Consider the following 17,090-nt stretch of genomic DNA (forward strand, 5'->3'; position numbering starts at 1 on the left):
CTATAAACAGGTGCTTGCAATGATGCCAGGAGGAACTTAGCTGTGTAGATCTGCTGGCCCACTCTGATTGCTGTCTCCATCTCCTTTCCTGTTGTGCCTGATTAATGAGATGTGCTGGCTCTCCTGCTCCTCACCAGCACTTCCCACCCACCCATGGGAACAGGCCAGTGTAGAATATTAGTGATCTCAGAGAAGAAAACAGGCTTGTGAGTGTGTGGAGGGAGCTGGAGCAGGTTTCCCTTTGCAGACACACTCCTTTATGGCTGAGAAAGAAATAGACCTAATGGAGTTTCAGTAAAATCCAGCATGGGTTTACTTGGCCCACGCTCAGAGTTGTCAGGATCACAACCGCTGCGTCTGTCCCCATAGCAGATACTAGCAGGTTCCCCTTAGATCAGCAACTTCAGCACCTGTTCAGTCACATCAAGCACCCACCTTCCCCAAGTAGTTAAAGAGACACTGTCAAGTTACAGATTTCAACCCCCCAGCATATCTCCCACCTATATTGCCATTAACCTATGAGAGCCTGCTCCTGCAAGGTACCAAATGTCCCTAACTCCCAATGACTTCAGAGCAGTTATTTGGTCTGTAAAAATGCTCAGCATCCTTTTGGGTGCCATAAAAAATAAAGTATCAGAGGGGTAGCCGCGTTAGTCTAGATCTGTAAAAGCAGCAGAGAGTCCTGTGGCACCTTATAGACTAACAAATTTATTGAGGAGCATGAGCTTTCGGGGGTGAATACACTTCATCATGCATCCGACAAAGTGGGTATTCACCCACAAAAGCTCATGCTCCAATACGTCTGTTAGTCTATAAGGTGCCACAGGACTCTTTGCTGCATAAATAATAAATTAACCCAGAAAAAAGGCAATTTCCTGGCCACTGTGCTGCACTTGCTGATTGCATTCCTCTCAGCTTGGACAAGTAAGCTGATTACCCCTTTCACTTTTGTTTCTGGTCACTTTCAAACTGTTTAGTTTGCTGAATTGCAAACACCTCAAGATCCAAACTAGAGTCTAAGAAATCTGTGATGGAAACATTTCAGCTGGTCTTCGGTGTCCTGGCTTATTCCTTTAATAACACCTACATGTGCTGCTTTTAAGCACTGATGACAATGAATGGACAAATCAGACAGGCTAGTCACAGGGTAGACTTCAGGTGTGGCTGCTGCACCTTAGAACCCAGTGCTTTATAGTCAATTCTGTCAACAGCGGAAAATGAAATCCCAGACCTAACTCTGAACAACTGAGTTCTGTACAGGACAGTGTCTGCCCCATTCAGCAAGGTGAGCTGAGTTACATTACAGCTCCGTCGGGGGGGGGGACCCCAACATTCATGATACAGAAATATCTGAAGGGAGCAGCACAGCCCCTCTTCGTAAGAGCCTGGCCTTCATGTCTTAATACGTCAGCAACTCAGAGAGACACATTGCCTGGCTGGTGCTAATTCCAAGAGTTGTGTTTGTCCCCTAAGTGGAGAGGACACTGGGGCTATGAAAGGAGTCCCGACCCTTGTGGGACCGGGCTCCATGATCTCAGGCAGCAACAGCCCCTACTGCGAAGGAGCTGGCATCTTTGCACCTTCCCATCCCGAAAGGTTCAAATAGCAGGAGCAGATTCCAACAGCTCATGAGATGGTTTTGAAAATCGTGGTTTTAACAAATGGGGTTTTTAATCCTCTCCCTGGATACTGAGCCCTTAGGTGGAAGCTGCCTGCATTCAAACTGTGTGCAGGGCTGGACTGACTTTCTGGGGGCCCAGTGCCAAACTTATTTGTAGGTCCCTATGGGGGCAATGGAGCATGGTGCAAGGGGGTTGGTCCCCGAAGCTAGGGGGCAGCTAGGGGCAATGGGGTACGGCATGGTGGGGGTGACCCCCTCCACCCAGTCCAGTGCGAGGGCACTGGTTTACAAACTGGCCTGCCCAACCCTGTGCTGCCAGCATGCCCCTTCCCCTCGGGGGCGGGCCTGTGCCACACCACACAGCCCTGCTGCCCAGCACCCCCGACTCTCTATGCCCAGTGCCACTCTCCACAGACCTCCTCACCACAAATGCACAGTGCCCTGCATGCCACCATCCCTGCCCAGCGCTCCCCTGCCCACAGCCCCACAATTTCCCAGCACTCCACACAGAACCCTCCACTCCCTAGCACCTCAAACACACAGATCTTCCCCACACACCACTGTCCAGTGTCCTTCCCCACAGCCCCAGCACAACTACAGTGACCCACAGACCCCCCCCCACTGCTCAGCACCTCCCCAACAGATCCCCCCCACAGCCTAAACTCCAAAACACACAACCCTCCCGCACTGCCCAGCACCCCCTTAAAGCCCCCCCAGACCCACTCCCCCACGCTGTGCCCCCCAGGCACACTCCCTGGCCCTGTGGAGCCAGAGCAGAGCAGGGATCTCAACTCCCAGAACAGTGCTAGGGAGAAGGACAGCTGAAGCTCAGGAGCACAGAGCAGCCCCGTCCCCCAGGCCCTCACCCAGCCCTGCCTGCCTGGCGCTCAGGGCCGGCGCTTCCATTTAGGCGACCTAGGCGGTTGCCTAGGGCGCCAGGATTTGGGAGGGCAGCAGACTGCTCTGGTGGACCTCCCGCAGGCGTGCCTGCGGATGGTCCGCTGGTCCTGCGGCTCCGGTGGAACATCTGTGGTAGATCCACCAGAGGCGCGGGACTGGCGAGCCGGCCCTGCGCCTAGGGCGCTAAAAACCCTGGTGCCATTCCTGCTAGCACTAGTGCCCAGGTGGAGATGACTTTCCCAGCCTGCGGCTTCTGCAGAGCGGCACGAAGAGGCAGGTCCCACCCCCGGGAGCAGAGAGGAGCACTCAGCCTGTGAGAGCAGTGGGAGGGGGCCCAGGATGGCTGAGAGGAGCGAGTGGGGAAGGGGGAGAGGAGCCAGCAGTTCAGGGTGCAGTGCAAGTGGAATGGGCCGGGCTGGGGCCCCTTTTGAGCATGGGCCTGGTGCCATGGTAAACCCGGTCCTGATTGTGCACGAGCATTTCACATTCAAAATTCACACACACAAATACAGGCTTCCTATTGGCTGCTTGGAGGGATTTCCATGTGCAGTCTCCTGAACCTGGGGAGAGGGACCAGCTAGGCTACTCTGCCCCTCTTATCACTAGCCTGTTTCCTCTTCCACAGTGCGCTGGCTCTATGTTTCCCCACTTTCCCTTTGCAGTATCCTGCCCGTACATCTCCCCTCTGCCCTTCATTTGCTGGCTTCTGCCCACATTCCACTGCAATCCTTCAGCCTCACCTCCTGCACCCTCATCTGAGTCCCCTACCCCTCAGCCTCCTGCCATGAACCATGGCTCCCTCAGATGCACCTCAATCTTCCCCCTGTATCCTTATTCCTCTCTCCTACTCCCCACACACCCATGCACACTTCAGTCTCTCTCACAACCCCCAGCACCTTCCTGCATCCTACCTTCCTTAGGAGGTCCCAAGCCAGGGAGCGGCAGCCACCCAGGCCCAGCTAATGACATTGTCTCCAGTTTAACTGGAAGCAATGAGATGGTGGCCGTGGCCATCTTCACTTGGGGCTGCCTCACTTCTACATGCAAAGACTATAAGGAAATCGTGGTCAGCTCAACTCAGTCCAACTTGGTATCAACCCTCTTGAAAATACCGTTCTAGATGGCAGCCATTTTGACTGGGGAAAATTCAGGAATTTAAAACCAGCGATTTGACACATTCAGATCGTGGGCAACTTAAAAACCCCACCAAGTATCATGAGTTGGTGACTGTGTTTGAAACAACTCACACCATGAGTCTCTCTCATGTAGACAATGGTGCCTCCTCTCCAGCCCAGCCTGTCCAGCACCCAGGAGCTGATGTTACTGCTGTTTCCCACAGCTCGGATCTCGTGCCCTTGAGTCCCTGCCTGTGCACGAAGATCAAGTTCATAAGCCTCACCTGAGACTCTGCTTTGCCCTCCCATAGCACTGAGGTCTCACCGGGACCTTCCCCCCACCATGTGCCCTCCCTCTCCCCTGCAGACCCATATCTTTGGGGCCCTTCCCCTCGCCCAGCCCCCTCCCCAGGCTGTCTGACACTCCAGCAGTTCTGGGGGGAGGGAGGATTGAGGGGGGGACTAGGCAGTGCTGGGGGGAGGGAGGACTGGGGAGTGGGAGAGGCGCTAGGCAGTGCTGGGGCAGCGCTGAGGGGCGGGGAGGATTTGGGTGATGGGGGTGGGGTGGGAAGAACACCAGGCCAGCACTGACAGGGGAGGGAGGATTCGGGGGGGTGGGGAGGGCACCAGGCCAGTGCTGAGACTCAGGGAGGATTTGGGGGGGCACCAGGCCAGCACTGAGGGGCGGGGAGGATTTGGGGTGGGTGGGCACTTGGCCAGCGCTGGGGCAGAGCTGAGGGGGCAGGGAGGATTTGGGGGGCTGGGGTGGGAGGGGCACCACACCAGCGCTGAGGGGCGGGGAGGATTTGGGGGGGGAGGGGCACTAGGCCAGCGCTGGGGGAAAGGAGGATTGGGGGGTGGGGGGGCACTAGGCAGCGCTGGGGCAGAGCTGAGGGGGCAGGGAGGATTTGGGGGGCTGGGGTGGGAGGGGCACCACACCAGCGCTGAGGGGCGGGGAGGATTTGGGGGGGGAGGGGCACTAGGCCAGCGCTGGGGGGGGTGGGGGGGCGGATGAGGGGGAGGAGCAGGGCGGGCGCCAGGGCGAGGGGGCGGGGCCCGGGCGTATGAAGGGCGGGGGAGCGAGCCGAGCCGAGCCGAGCCGGGAGGGGAGGGGCAGGGCCGGGGCCCTCGCTGTTATTAGCCGCCCGGGAGCGCCCGTCCCCCGGGGCCCAGCCCCCACAGCCCGGGCGGCCATCTCCACACCTAACATGGCCGCCGCCACTCGCCCTGCACGCTACGAGCAAGATGGCAACTCCACTCTTCCGGCGACACCCAAGATGGCGTTCGCGGAACTTCCGGCCACACCTAAAATGGCCACTGTCACCTGCCTCCACACCCAAGATGGCTGTTCGAATATGTGACGCTCCTTCCGGTTAAGCAAACAGGAAGTTGCTCATCGACCATTGCCCCCGAATCCCTGGCGGGGGGTTCCGGTTTCGGGAGCTGCCTCGGTCCCCATGGAGACGGGCGGGGGCCGATTCGGGGTGTCGGAGACCCTGGGGGCCCTGAACGCGGCGCTGAAGAAGAAACCCGGCCCCCCCGCCTCCGTCTGGTTCAAGGAGAGCAGCGCCCGGAACCTGCGAAGCCGCGACTTCCTCGCCCCCCAGGCCGCGCTGCGGCCTCTGTTCCCGGGGGGGCAGGTAGGCGGGACGAGCAAAGGGGGAGGGGCCTGTGGGCAAGGGGCGGGGCCTAAGGCCAAGCGAGGGTGGGAGGGGGCGGGGCCTAAGGCCAAGCGGGCAGGGGAGAGGGCGGGGCCTGTGGCCAAGGGGGAGGAGCCTAGTGCTAGTGAACGGTGACTCTGTGCCACGTTCAGGGGAGTGGGGCAGCACACATCAGCCCCGAGGAGCTCAGCCCTGAGTTTGAGGCAAAGGGGGGGATTCCTGGAGGGCCCCTGGGTCTCACTGCAGGGGTTGCAGAGCAGGAGGTTACCCTGAGGAGAACACATTGTCTAGGGCCAGTTTTGGAGTGTGCGGATCACAGGCCCTCTGTGTAAACTACGGGAATTACAACACAAGGGCCAGCTCCGCACTGGGACACAGCAACCATTTTCCCTCAAGTAGCAACCCTACATACCTATTTCACATGTGGTACAGAGGCCTGGGTGATGCTCTGCATGAGAGGTAAATAAAACCTTAGGAATCTTGCAGCCTGAATCTTGCAAAATGTATCTCAAGAACTTTTAGTAACTAGAAGCTCTTTCACTTCTCATTCAAAATCACCTCTAATAGCATAGCCCCCCTTTACTGCTGGGGGCATTCTGTGACAAAACATTGAAAAATGTGCGCTAAAAATATTAAATTCTGTGCACAATATTTTAAAACATTGCATAATTCTGCAAATTTTATTTGTCAAAATAACACTACATACTCATGCCAGTTTGAGTTATTTTGGTAATTTATTTCAAAATACCTGTCAGCAAGTATGTCTGTAACAATACAGGCACCCACAAAAATCCCTCCCGGCAACAGAGAGTTAAAGAAACCTCTATGACAACCCAGTTCCAGTTTCTCTGCCCCCTTCCTACCCTGGAGCCCAGTTGGGGGAAGGGGGGAGAGACACCTGCAGGCCCCTCCCCCCCAATACACCTGAACCTCCTGCTTCCCAGAGCCCAACTCCAGGCCCCCCCCAGCCCAGATACCCTCAGCTCCTCTGCTCCCAAGTCCAGCTGCAGGGCTCCCCCTTGCCCAGACATCCATCTCCCTGCCCCCCAGATCCAGAGGGAGAAACAGCCCGATGCTCAGTCCCAGGCTTGCAGAGTTTCCTGCATTCCCCCAGGGCAGGCTGGGAAGTGTAGCTGCCAGGAACCCTCAAGCTCCCTCTCCCTCCCCCCAGCAGTGTCTTCTATGTGCAAGCTGAGCTCAGGGACTCCAGCAGTGGCTAGCAGCATGCAGCCCATTTCTGTGGCGGAAAGGAAATTCTGCATGCACAACGTTAATTTCTGCAAAATTCTACATTGCACAGTGGTGCAGAATTCCCCCAGCAGCACCCCTTGCACCACACTGGGGTCCTAGGCTCTCAACTGACACCGAAGGGACAGCAGCGCCTACTACCATGGGCTGCAGTAACAGCCTGAAAGTTTATGAATCTAACCGAGACTGGTGAGATTCCAGCTAGTTTCTGTCAGTAAGAGGGAGGAATTTGCAAGATGGCACGCTGGTGTTAAAGAAGGTGTCTACTAGAGGAGCTTTTCACGGGTCTGTCTTGTCTTCTTGCAGGTTCCCAAAGACATCATAGAGGATGTGATTTCACTAAAATGCCCTGGAGTACCACCTCTCCAGAGCTGCCAGCAGACCCCCCTGGGGCTGACTGTTCAGTTACAGAGACCGGCTGCCTTCCAGCAGGTCCTGAATTCTATTGCTGAGTTCACAAAGCCTTTCCAGTCCGCAGGTGGGCAGAGTATCATCCTCAACTGCACACCCCTCTGGAGCTGGAGAAGCCTGGACATGCTTAGCCTGAGCAATCTGAGAGCCATTCTAGTAACTGACCACTTGGCTGAAGTGCTCAGAATACAAGGGTCAGTGGATTGAATTCTCCAGCTCTTTAAATGCTCTTCCTTGGCTTTTTTACAGGCTCGTGCTCAATGAGAGAGAGAGCAAAGAGCTTGTATTTCATACCAGTTCTGCATGATAAATGGTGTTTGTATTTGATTCTAGGCTGAACGTCCACCTGGTTCCTGCTGTGCCTGACGAAGGAATCCAGAAGTTCCTGCACCAGATGAGAGTTGACTGGCCCTCAGAGTTGGAAACGACATTCATTCCTGAGGATGTTTTGGCCTTGAAACAAGTCCTCAGCCGGTGCCCTTATGCTACAGTCTCAGGACTGGAGCCAGGGCAGATGAGGCTGGCTGACAATGTAATATTTAAAGTGCATTTGAAAAACTTCCTGGCGCAGCAGAGCTTGGAGGGCTATGACCCCAACCTAGATGTCTGTCTTGGTAAGTGTCACACATTTAACGTTTGCTGTCTGATTGGGTGGGCACAAGGCTGCAGGTGGCATATTTTCACACAGAAAATAAGGGGCGTTCGGTCTCAAATCCCCCTTTTCCACTCGCTTTGCTCCTTCCTGGTTCTGGCGCACCAGCCTTTAGCAAGTCATGGCCCCAAAGGACACTGAGTGAGGCAACAACGGTTGGGATGGAGACAGGGTGCAAAGAGCTTGTACCTCCCTTTTTGAGTCTTCTCCTCCTCCTTGGCAGTGACTGAGGAGAAACTGCGGGTCCTGGCAGAGCTGCGACAAATGGCCCTGCGCTGTGCGGTGAGTAACCCTGCTGCTCTGGTAAACAGGGAACCCAGAGCGCCTGCCCTGCTCCTTCCTGGGCTTGGTGGGAGCCCATCTAACCAGGCTGCTGCTTTGCTGCAGGGCACGGGGCCGGGAGGCTGCTGCAGGGTGGTGCATGTGGTGAGCTGTGAGGGAGAGTTTCAGCAGCAGCAGGTGGATTTGCTCTGGAGGATGTTGGACCTGGGAGCTCACACAGCCTTACAGGTGAGGCACGTCTCTGGCTCCCCCATTGCTGCCTCCCATGGCAGCACGCAGCAGAGGACAATGATGTGAAAAGTGTTTCCTGCTGCTGTGTGAAGTTGTCTGGGTTGGGGTGTCTGAGCATGGCTCCCTCCGATTTCCCCCAGGAAGAACTCATGGTGAAAGGGGACCTTATCTCCTTGAAAACCTTCCTTTTCCTCCTCTGTAGCCTCCCCCTGCCCTTCTGGTCAAGCACTATAGATGAGAAAGGCAGTGTTCCTGCCTCCGAAGACCTTGATGCTAAGGTGATAGGGCATCGGAGGAGGGGGGTAGACAAAAGTGGAATCACTCACAGCACGGCTGGTTTCTTTTGACTGAATAAGCTGTGACCTTACAGCGGTCTGGGAGCCGGGGCTGAGGTTTTTGTGTCGTGTCCATCACCCTGGGATCTAAGCACAGCTGAACGGCTGGTACTGTCTGGCACACTCAGTATTTCATGCATCCCAATGCTCCCTGAAAGGGGAAAGCCCTTGGTGAAGTGCAAAAGGCCAGGGAGCTGTTTGCCCCTCCTTTGTCCCAGGATTCACTCTCTCCTCCTCTCTCTCAGAAACATCTCGTCTGTGGGCCAGTGAAGGTCGCTAACTCCCCCTCTCCTGTGGGGGCACCCCAGTATTTCCAGTAAGTTGGCACTGAGCAATGACTCTGCTGCAGCCGTTCAACTGAGCGCGTTTCACTGCGTTCTGCTGAGGTGGCTGATAATCAGCGTGTTTTTTCCTTCTGTAAAAGTGCTGCCCAACTTGCCAGCGCTGTAGAATATTCTGTAACCCTCGCAGTGCTTCTTCAGCACAACTCCTCTGTACAGAGGTGGGTAGCACAGCCAGGGAGGAGGGTTAATCGAAGTTCCACGGGGAGCACTGGGAAGAGAACCTTGGTGCCATGACTTCAAGTCTCTGTTTCAAGCCGTTGACCTTGATCTGCATAGCCCTGCAGGGCGGAGGAGCAGGCCTTGACTCCGCCCCACCTGCTCAGTGGAGGGCTAGTGGTCACTGGTTAATGCTGTGGGAAATGGAAAGAGGAAGCCCTTCTTCCAGCCTCTGTCCTGCAGAGGCACTGTGGGGAGGTGAGGACAGAAGCAGGCAGGCCTGATAGAACTAGGCTGGGGTGTTGGTGCTGGATTGACAGCTCCCTGCAGCATCTCTGATGGGCGGGTCTGGGCATGAACAGTTGCGTATCCAACCTGCTGTCTGCCCCCATTTCTTGCTCTGCTCTGGCCAGAGATTCCTGCCCGGGTCCGTGGCTGATGCAGGGACCTGGGCAGGAAAGAGGTCTGCATCCTTAGGGTTCTAATCAACGGCTTTCTGATTTCCTTGGCCATTGAAAGGCGAGAAAGGCCACTTAGACCTCCTCTCTTCTGCTTCCTGTGAGGGGCCCAGCTCGATGAGATGCGCCAAAGGCCCAGCTGCCCTCACATCATGAAGCAGAGTCCCATATTACCGGTTCAGTAGCAGAGGGGCCCAGTCTCTGGCAGCATGGTCAGGATCACAGCCTTTCAGGGAGCTGGTTTCAGTTTGATGCTATCCTTGCTGCACGGAGCTCTGCCCCAGGTTGTTTTCACAGCCAGTCCCAGCTTGCTGGGTTGCCACTCTGCTGCCCAAGAGAAATGAGCCCTGGTCTCTTAGCCCAGCCTCTCTGCGCTGGCAGAGCTGGAGCCAAAACCCTGGCAGCCAATGGGAGTGGGCAGAGATGTGACCAAGGGGGGATTCCTTGCTACAACACGCCAAGAGGAGTGCCCCTTTCTGCTGGGTGGCTCTTTTGGACACTGTCCGATCCCCAGCTCTGTTGGGTGGGTGTTGCCATGGTTCTCAGAGGGGCCAGGGTAGTGCCAAGTGCAGCTGAGAGCTGGCAAGGGGATGATAGCCCTGGGCTCTCTTGCATCACTGCATTTATTCCTCCCAGGCTTCGCAGGTGCCAGATGTACGAAGCCTCAGTCATGAAGTATGGAGACCTTGTTCAGGGTAAGGCTTTGTGCCTTTGCTTGGCCAGGGGATGCTTCCTCCTGCTGCTGCACCTTCATTGGCCCAAGGAGACCAGGCAGAGCCCCTGGAGTCTCCTCACCCGCAGGTTGCATTAGTGCAGGCAGCCGCTCACCAGAGCTAGTGGCACCCGCGGCTCCTCCTGCTGCACACTGGCTGTTGTGTGTGTGTGTGAAGTCTCTGGAATTAGCTGCTGGAGGAGTAGCGCTCATGGCTCTTCTCTCCCTGGCAGCACTACACCACGCTGCCACAGGCCTGCTTTTTCCAGAGGTCAGAGCCCTTCAGTAGCGCACCCACATCCGAGCCGCAGACATGGTCCATGGATTTCAAGCAGATTTGCAGGGTTCTCCCAGCCAGATGAGCAGGGACGTTAAGTCATTCCCACCATGGGTGTCTGCTGAGCCTCCGGGAAGGGTGGTTGTCCGGTGAGGAGGCGTCCAAACCATCATCACCAGGCTACTAGCTGGGGCCTCAGCAGAGACCAATCGCTTCACAAGCAACAGCCAGCAAGCTCCCTCTTGCCCCCAGGGCAGGCTCCTGGGCAGGGCTGAGGTATGCCGATGGGGAGAGAAGTGGGGAGCATGCCCAGCCAGGGCCAGCATGGCATGTGGAGAGAGGAGGAGCTGGCCCCCACAGCTGTACCCCAGCCTCCTGCACTAAGCTTACAAAGCCCATGTTCCCCAGGTGGTGGCTGGGCTACCACCCTGACGTGCCCTCCTCTTCCGGCAAGAAGTGGACCTGTCCCAGCTATGACCACGAGTGCCCTGCTCATGGTGTTTGACTAGGGAGTGTGCAGGCTTAGCGGGTGGCATGGCTGATGGACTCAGCCAAGTACTTCGAGTTGTATGTTCTTTGCCACAATTTCTGTGCAGATGACTCTTGGACTGAGATCATCAGCGTCTTGACATCAGCTGCCATGAGGTTTGAAATGCTGAGTACAGCCCATCAGAGTCAGGTAAGCACAAGAAGGAACCACGTTGCTTTTCCTTCCTGGTTACTAAGAGGCAGTCCCTGTGTATGCTGCCCCTTGGCCTTAGAGGGGCCACAGGCAGTGAGCAGCATCCCACCATCTACAGCAGGGGTCCCCAACGCAGTGCCTGCGGGCGCCATGGCACCCACGGGGGCATCTAAACGCGCCCGCGTCCTGCCCGGCGGTCGAGCAGCCACCGAAGTGCCACCAAAATTTGGCAGCGACGCCTCTGGATGACGCTGCTTGCCACTGATAAGGAGCATCATCCAGAGGCGTCGCTGTCGCAATTCGGTGGCATTTTGGTGGATGCTCAAAGGTTGGGGACCACTGGTCTAGAGGGCCTAGGAATGCAGGGAGGACAGATAGCCGGGAAAAGGCAGTCAGTACGTTTCAGGGAAAGGACTCTGAGACAGACAAGAACCTGGGAAGCCGTAACCCTGACAGACCTAGGAGATAACACACAGCAAATCAGAGAGGAGCTTCTACAGTGATATTGTAGTGGAACAAGTCATTCTGAGCTGCAACCCAGAGCAAGACAGCAACAGCAAGTCTCCTGACAGTCACCTGCAGCAGCGGTTTTGGGTGTGGCTCTTAGCACCAGGAGGAGGAGGACAAATTAGAAGAACCTCAGAGACAAGTAACAAAAATAGGGATGGGTCAGGAAAGGCTTAGGAGGAAAGATTAGAGCTAGACAGCTCTCTTTTGGGCTCCTAAATGGCTAAGGAGCAGGCCTTTGAAGGAGGTTAACGTGGGGAGAGAAAAGAATTGGTCAGGGTGTGACTACGAACAAAGGGATGAAACGAAGCAAAGGCAAGTGGAGGTTGATGATCGGGAATCCTTTGCTAGCAGGGAGCTCTGTTAGACCGTGCATTGGTCTCCCAAAAGCATGGATGGGGGCCCTGTTGCTTGGAACATGTGAATGGTCAGGGGAAAGCTGTGGCAAATCTGCCCTGAGGAAGCATTTCCTAATGGTCTCCAGGCTGGGGCCTAGGTGTGACCTGGTACTTGCCCAACTCTTCTTCCCCCAAAAGAATAAATGTAAAGCAATGCACATTGGAAAAAATAACCCCAACTATACATTCAATATGTTGGGGGCTAATTTAGCTACAACGAGTCAGGAAAAAGATCTTGGGAGTCATTGTGGATAGTTCTCTGAGGATGTCCACGAAGTGTGCAGAGGCGGTCAAAAAAGCAAACAGGATGTTAGGATTAAAAAGGGGATAGAGAATAAGATGGAGTATATCTTATTGCCCTTATATAAATCCATGGTATGCCCACATCTCAAATACTGTGTACAGATGTGGTCTCCTCACCTCAAAAAAGATACACTGGCACTAGAAAAGGTTCAGAAAAGGGCAACTAAAATGATTAGGGGTTTGGAGAGGGTCCCATATGAGGAAAGATTAAAGAGGGTAGGGCTCTTCAGCTTGGAAAAGAGGAGACTAAGGGGGGATATGATAGAGGTATATAAAATCATGAGTGATGTTGAGAAAGTGGATAAGGAAAAGTTATTTACTTATTCCCATAATACAAGAACTAGGGGTCACCAGATGAAATTAATAGGCAGCAGGTTTAAAACAAATAAAAGGAAGTTCTTCTTCACGCAGTGCACAGTCAACTTGTGGAACTCCTTACCTGAGGAGGTTGTGAAGGCTAGGACTATAACAGCGTTTAAAAGAGAACTGGATAAATTCATGGTGGTTAAGTCCATAAATGGCTATTAACCAGGAAGGGTAAAGAATGGTGTCCCTAGCCTCTGTTCGTCAGAGGATGGAGATGGATGGCAGGAGAGAGATCACTTGATCATTGCCTATTGGGTTCTTTCCCTCTGGGGCACCTGACATTGGCCACTGTTGGTAGACAGATACTGGGCTAGATGGACCTTTGATCTGACCCAGTACAGCCGTTCTTATGTTAGAAGGCCAGGGTCAGATCCCACCAGGGGAAAGTGGTGCAGGGGCTCATGAGAATAGGGAGGAACTAGCCACTGCTGGGCAGACAGACCACTGAGGAAAAAGTAAGAGAGGAACGGAGCTGGTTTCCCCCCCCTCAGATTTTCCTCAACCTGGAGGACAGCAGCATCTCCACAAAGGGAACGAAAAGCGGAGCCTTTGTGATGTACAACTGCGCTCGGCTTGCTACGCTCTTCAAAACGTACCAGCAGGCTGTGGAGCAAGGTGAGTGCCAGGACTGCCTGCCCAATCAGCTGTGGGCAGGACGCTCTGCTCAGCTCGGGCCCAAACCAATTCAGGGAACAACCCGTGGGAGCGATGGCAGCAATTGGCCAGGCTGGGCCTTACTGGTCATCAGGGCCCACAAGAGGCTCCAGGGACTCAGGGTGGACGGACTCATAGCCCTTGGTCTGACTGAGCCAGAAGGCAGAGAAAATCCTTTGTGAATGGGCTTGCAACAAGCAGTCTGACAAAACCGCTCCAAGGGGTGGGGTCCAACAGGCCAGGCAGGTCCAGCCTACTCACTAAGCCCAGCAGGGTTCAGGCCAATGGCCCCAGCATCACGGCAGGAAGGTGCTGGGAAGGCTTCCCCCTGCAGTGGGCTGGAAACAGCACCAAAAGCCATGGATGATGTGACTGAGGCAGCTTCGCTTGCTGGGAAGGATCTTTTATGTTAGATTCCTCCAGGCAACAAACCCCCGCCCGCCCGCCTCTGAGCTGCTGCCAATTGCAGATCTTCCCCGGATCTGTGTAACCAGGCACTGAACTTCTGTTCCAGGTGCATACCCGGCCTTTCCCCCAGCATCAGAACTGAACTTCTCCCTGCTCAGAGAAGAGGTGAGTGGCCCAGGGCGAGGGCCTGGACCAAGAGACCCATGGCTGGAGGGGCTGCCAGTCAAGCTTATTCTCACTCCCCCCCTCACCCCACCCCCAGCCATTTCCTCCTGTATTTGGGAGGATCAGATCCACTGGAATCTCAGACAGCCCAGAGTTCAGACTGGCTCCCAGGAGAACCATCACTGGGCCTGATGGCTCTGTCCTCCCCTGCCCTGGCTTCCAGTCATCTCCACCTTCCAGTCCTGCGGGGCTACCCGAGCTGGGCATGGGGTGAGGGGAGAGAGGGACTGCTGGGAGGTGACTGACATGTCTATTCCTTCCACAGGGCGAATGGCTTTTGCTGTTCAACTACATTCTTCCCTTCCCAGAGACCCTGAGCCAGGCAGCACAACTGCCCCTCTCCAGCAAAGGGATTCGAATCACAGCCAGCACGGAGGCGGTGAGATCAGCGACTCTGGGGGCGGGGATGATCTGCAGGCTACCCCCCCTCCTCCCACGTGATGAGGGCTCTGGGCAAGCTGCCTCACTGGGGACAGAGCCCCAGGCGGGTGCAAGGGCTGCTCCAGCCTGGAGGTTTGCAGGTTGGCTGTGGAGCACTAGAGAGGGCTGCTTTGGCGCTAGAGCCACTGTTCTTGAAGAGATTCATTATACGGCTGCAGCGCCTTGAGGTCCCAGTCAGAACCAGGGCCTGCTGAGCCCTGTAGAGTTCAGTCTGATCTAACACAAGCTGCAAATTAGTTTGGCAAACAGGAGTGCAGGGAGGACAAGTAAGCGAACGCCTGCAGGGACTAAGCCTGGCTGCTGCTAAATAACCCTCTTCCAAACAACTGCACCCCCTGCTGCCTTGCGGGGGGGGGCACAGCATTGTGCCTGGCAGGAGCGGGGGTCTGCAGGAGAGCATGCTGCCCTTACACGTTAGTTCACGGAGGGAGAGACTGATTACAGGGCAGCGGTGAGCGAATGGGTGTCCCAGGCTGACAGGCTTAGCAGTGTGGCGGGGCAGGGGTGGGGAACAGGGAGCTAGTCTCTTGTGTCTGCCTCCAGGGCATTGCCCCAGGGGGACTGTCCGAGAGGGGATAACCCCAGCAGTCTGGTCAGCCGCCTCAACAGCCTGGCGAATGAATGATTCAAGGCAGAGGCAGGCTGTTGCCACAGGTCCAATGGAGGCAGCAGCACAAGCTGCCTTGCTGAGAGCAAGAGGAGCTCATGCTCTGTGGCCCATCCAGTCCTTGACCTCTGCTGAGCTGGCCAGGCCCAGGGTGCTGTGCAGCAACGGGTGCCCATGCGGCCCTGGCCACTGCGGTTACAGGCAGGGTGCTAGCCGCCTTCTGCTGGGCTCCTCTCGGGGCATTTGTATAAAGCCGTCGTGCAAGCAGCCTCTAATTGTGGTTCTCCGCTGGGACTGAGGCCCAGGCTGCTCCCTAGAGCACCTCCTCTGGGGGCCGCTGCTGCTTTCCCATTCCTGGGAACCCAGCACGTCAGCAGGAGCCCCCCATTCCTAGCCCCAGGGAGGAGACAGGCGTGGAGCTGCTAGCTCCAGCCAGGCAGTGTTGGACGTAGGGGCAGATGGCCAGGACCACGGATGGGGTGATTGACTAGGCAGACTGGGATGGGTGTCACCGGAGGGAGCGAGCACACAGTCCCTGACCACCCCCTGTGGGAAGGAGGGTTTCTAGCGGCTCTGCTTTGTGTGGCAGGTGTGCAAGTTCCTGATCCACCTGAGCATGGACTTCAGCTCCTACTACAACCGCGTTCACATACTGGGGGTAAGTGGGGACCCTCCTGGAAAACAGCCTGCTCTCCCTCCCGCCCTGCCAGGCAGCAGCAGCTGCTGCTCTCCCTCTCATCCTGCAGGCGTCAGTGCCCAACCGGGCATGCCCCTCCATGGGAAGCGAATGGGACGGCAGTGCACTAACGGGGTGCCCAGCTAGGAAAGCCTGGCTTGCTGGCTAGGGCACACTCAGTGGCGGAGGACCCCCATCCAGCAGGGGGGCTGCGACAATGGGGAGAAAAGGAGGAGGGACTCCAGGACGCCTTCCCTACACTGAGCAGGAGCTGCGAGGAGCCCTGCCCCTGGAGCGCAGGGAAGCTGCAGCTGCTGTCCGCTCTCTTCCAGGAGCCACTGCCTCACTTGTTCAGCCAGATGTTTGCTCGGCTACAGCTGCTGAGAGGAGTGAGAGATGTGATCCACAGGGCCCTGGCTACCCTCCACCTGCCTCCTCTCAGCCAGATCTGAGCCATGCGGCCACCGCGCAAGTGCCAAACGGGGAGCAGAGAGTCTGTTCTGAAGCTGCTGTTAGGAGTTCACAGGGTAACCCTGTTCCAGAGGGTGGGGGAGGGGTTCCCCACAGGTTTAGTTGCTCTCTGGAGGGGCTGGCTGTTTTGGAGCAGAAGGGGTTCAATCCCCTTTCCACAGCTAGGGCTGCCGCACTGCTGGCACTGGGCCTGGGCTCTGCCTCCCAGCCACTGATGCCAACCTTGCTGGGGAGCCTGGTGCCAGCCACCGTCAGCCCTTCGGGATCTGTCTGCCTTGAGCCCCTGCCCCGGGGGTGGAGTGGGGCACCCAGCAGGCCAGGCCAGGCCTCAGTGGTGTTGTAACAAGTGGTTCTTTTGGCTGCTTTGCTCTGAACTGGCTGAGGTCCCCACTGGCCCCAGGGACGCCCGTCCCTGCCCCGAGCCTACAGCCTTGGTGTTTGGGTCCAAATACACATTGTTATGGAGCAGGTGCTGTTTTCTTGTTTAACCCCCTCCACACCCTCCGCCGTTCCAGTCCTGGGCCCCCGCCCCCAGCTCTGCTGCACCCCAATCCAGACCCCCCCCTCCACAGCTCTGCCATGCCCCGATCCAGACCCCCCGCCCCCAGCTCTGCCGCGCCCCGATCCAGACCCCCCCCTAGCTAAACTGGCAGTGGAACAAGTTGGTGCTCATGGAAGGGACGGTTCATAAAAGTGGCTATTGAAAGACAAGCAAGTGATTTAAGGGAGAGTGAGAAGTTAACTCCCCAGCTCTGCCACGCCCCGATCCAGACCCCCCCTCCACAGCTCTGCCGCACCCCGATCCAGACCCCTCCCAGCTCTGCCACACCCCTATCCAGACCCCCCCTCCACAGCTCTGCCGCACCCCGATCCAGACCCCGTCCCCAGCTCTGCCGTGCCCCGATCCAGACCCCGCCTCCACAGCTCTGCCATGCCCTGATCCAGACCT

At 56.5% G+C, this 17,090-nt stretch overlaps 1 protein-coding gene across 4 annotated transcripts; it reads left to right on the forward strand.

Annotated features, from left to right (window-relative positions):
- Nucleotides 1–4,820: 4,820 nt before the first annotated feature.
- On the forward strand, nucleotides 4,821–16,606 carry DALRD3 (DALR anticodon binding domain containing 3). Of its 4 annotated transcripts, XM_050957399.1 has the most exons (14): nucleotides 4,822–5,276; nucleotides 6,852–7,150; nucleotides 7,290–7,570; nucleotides 7,832–7,890; nucleotides 7,996–8,118; nucleotides 8,262–8,399; nucleotides 8,702–8,772; nucleotides 10,051–10,109; nucleotides 11,000–11,082; nucleotides 13,151–13,274; nucleotides 13,828–13,886; nucleotides 14,212–14,325; nucleotides 15,584–15,652; nucleotides 16,003–16,606. In XM_050957399.1, exons 1-14 carry the CDS (start codon nucleotides 5,094–5,096, stop codon nucleotides 16,120–16,122), a joined length of 1,782 nt encoding a protein of 593 aa, XP_050813356.1. In that variant the 5' UTR covers nucleotides 4,822–5,093; the 3' UTR covers nucleotides 16,123–16,606. The 4 variants fall into 4 exon arrangements, with proteins under 4 accessions (XP_050813357.1, XP_050813356.1, XP_050813359.1 ...); XM_050957400.1 differs by lacking the exon at nucleotides 15,584–15,652 and having other exon boundaries at nucleotides 4,821–5,276; XM_050957401.1 differs by lacking the exon at nucleotides 8,262–8,399 and having other exon boundaries at nucleotides 4,824–5,276.
- The last annotated feature ends 484 nt before the right edge of the window (nucleotides 16,607–17,090 follow it).

This window comes from Gopherus flavomarginatus, chromosome 6 (genome assembly GCF_025201925.1).
Source record: "Gopherus flavomarginatus isolate rGopFla2 chromosome 6, rGopFla2.mat.asm, whole genome shotgun sequence".
Lineage (NCBI taxonomy): Eukaryota > Metazoa > Chordata > Testudines > Testudinidae > Gopherus > Gopherus flavomarginatus.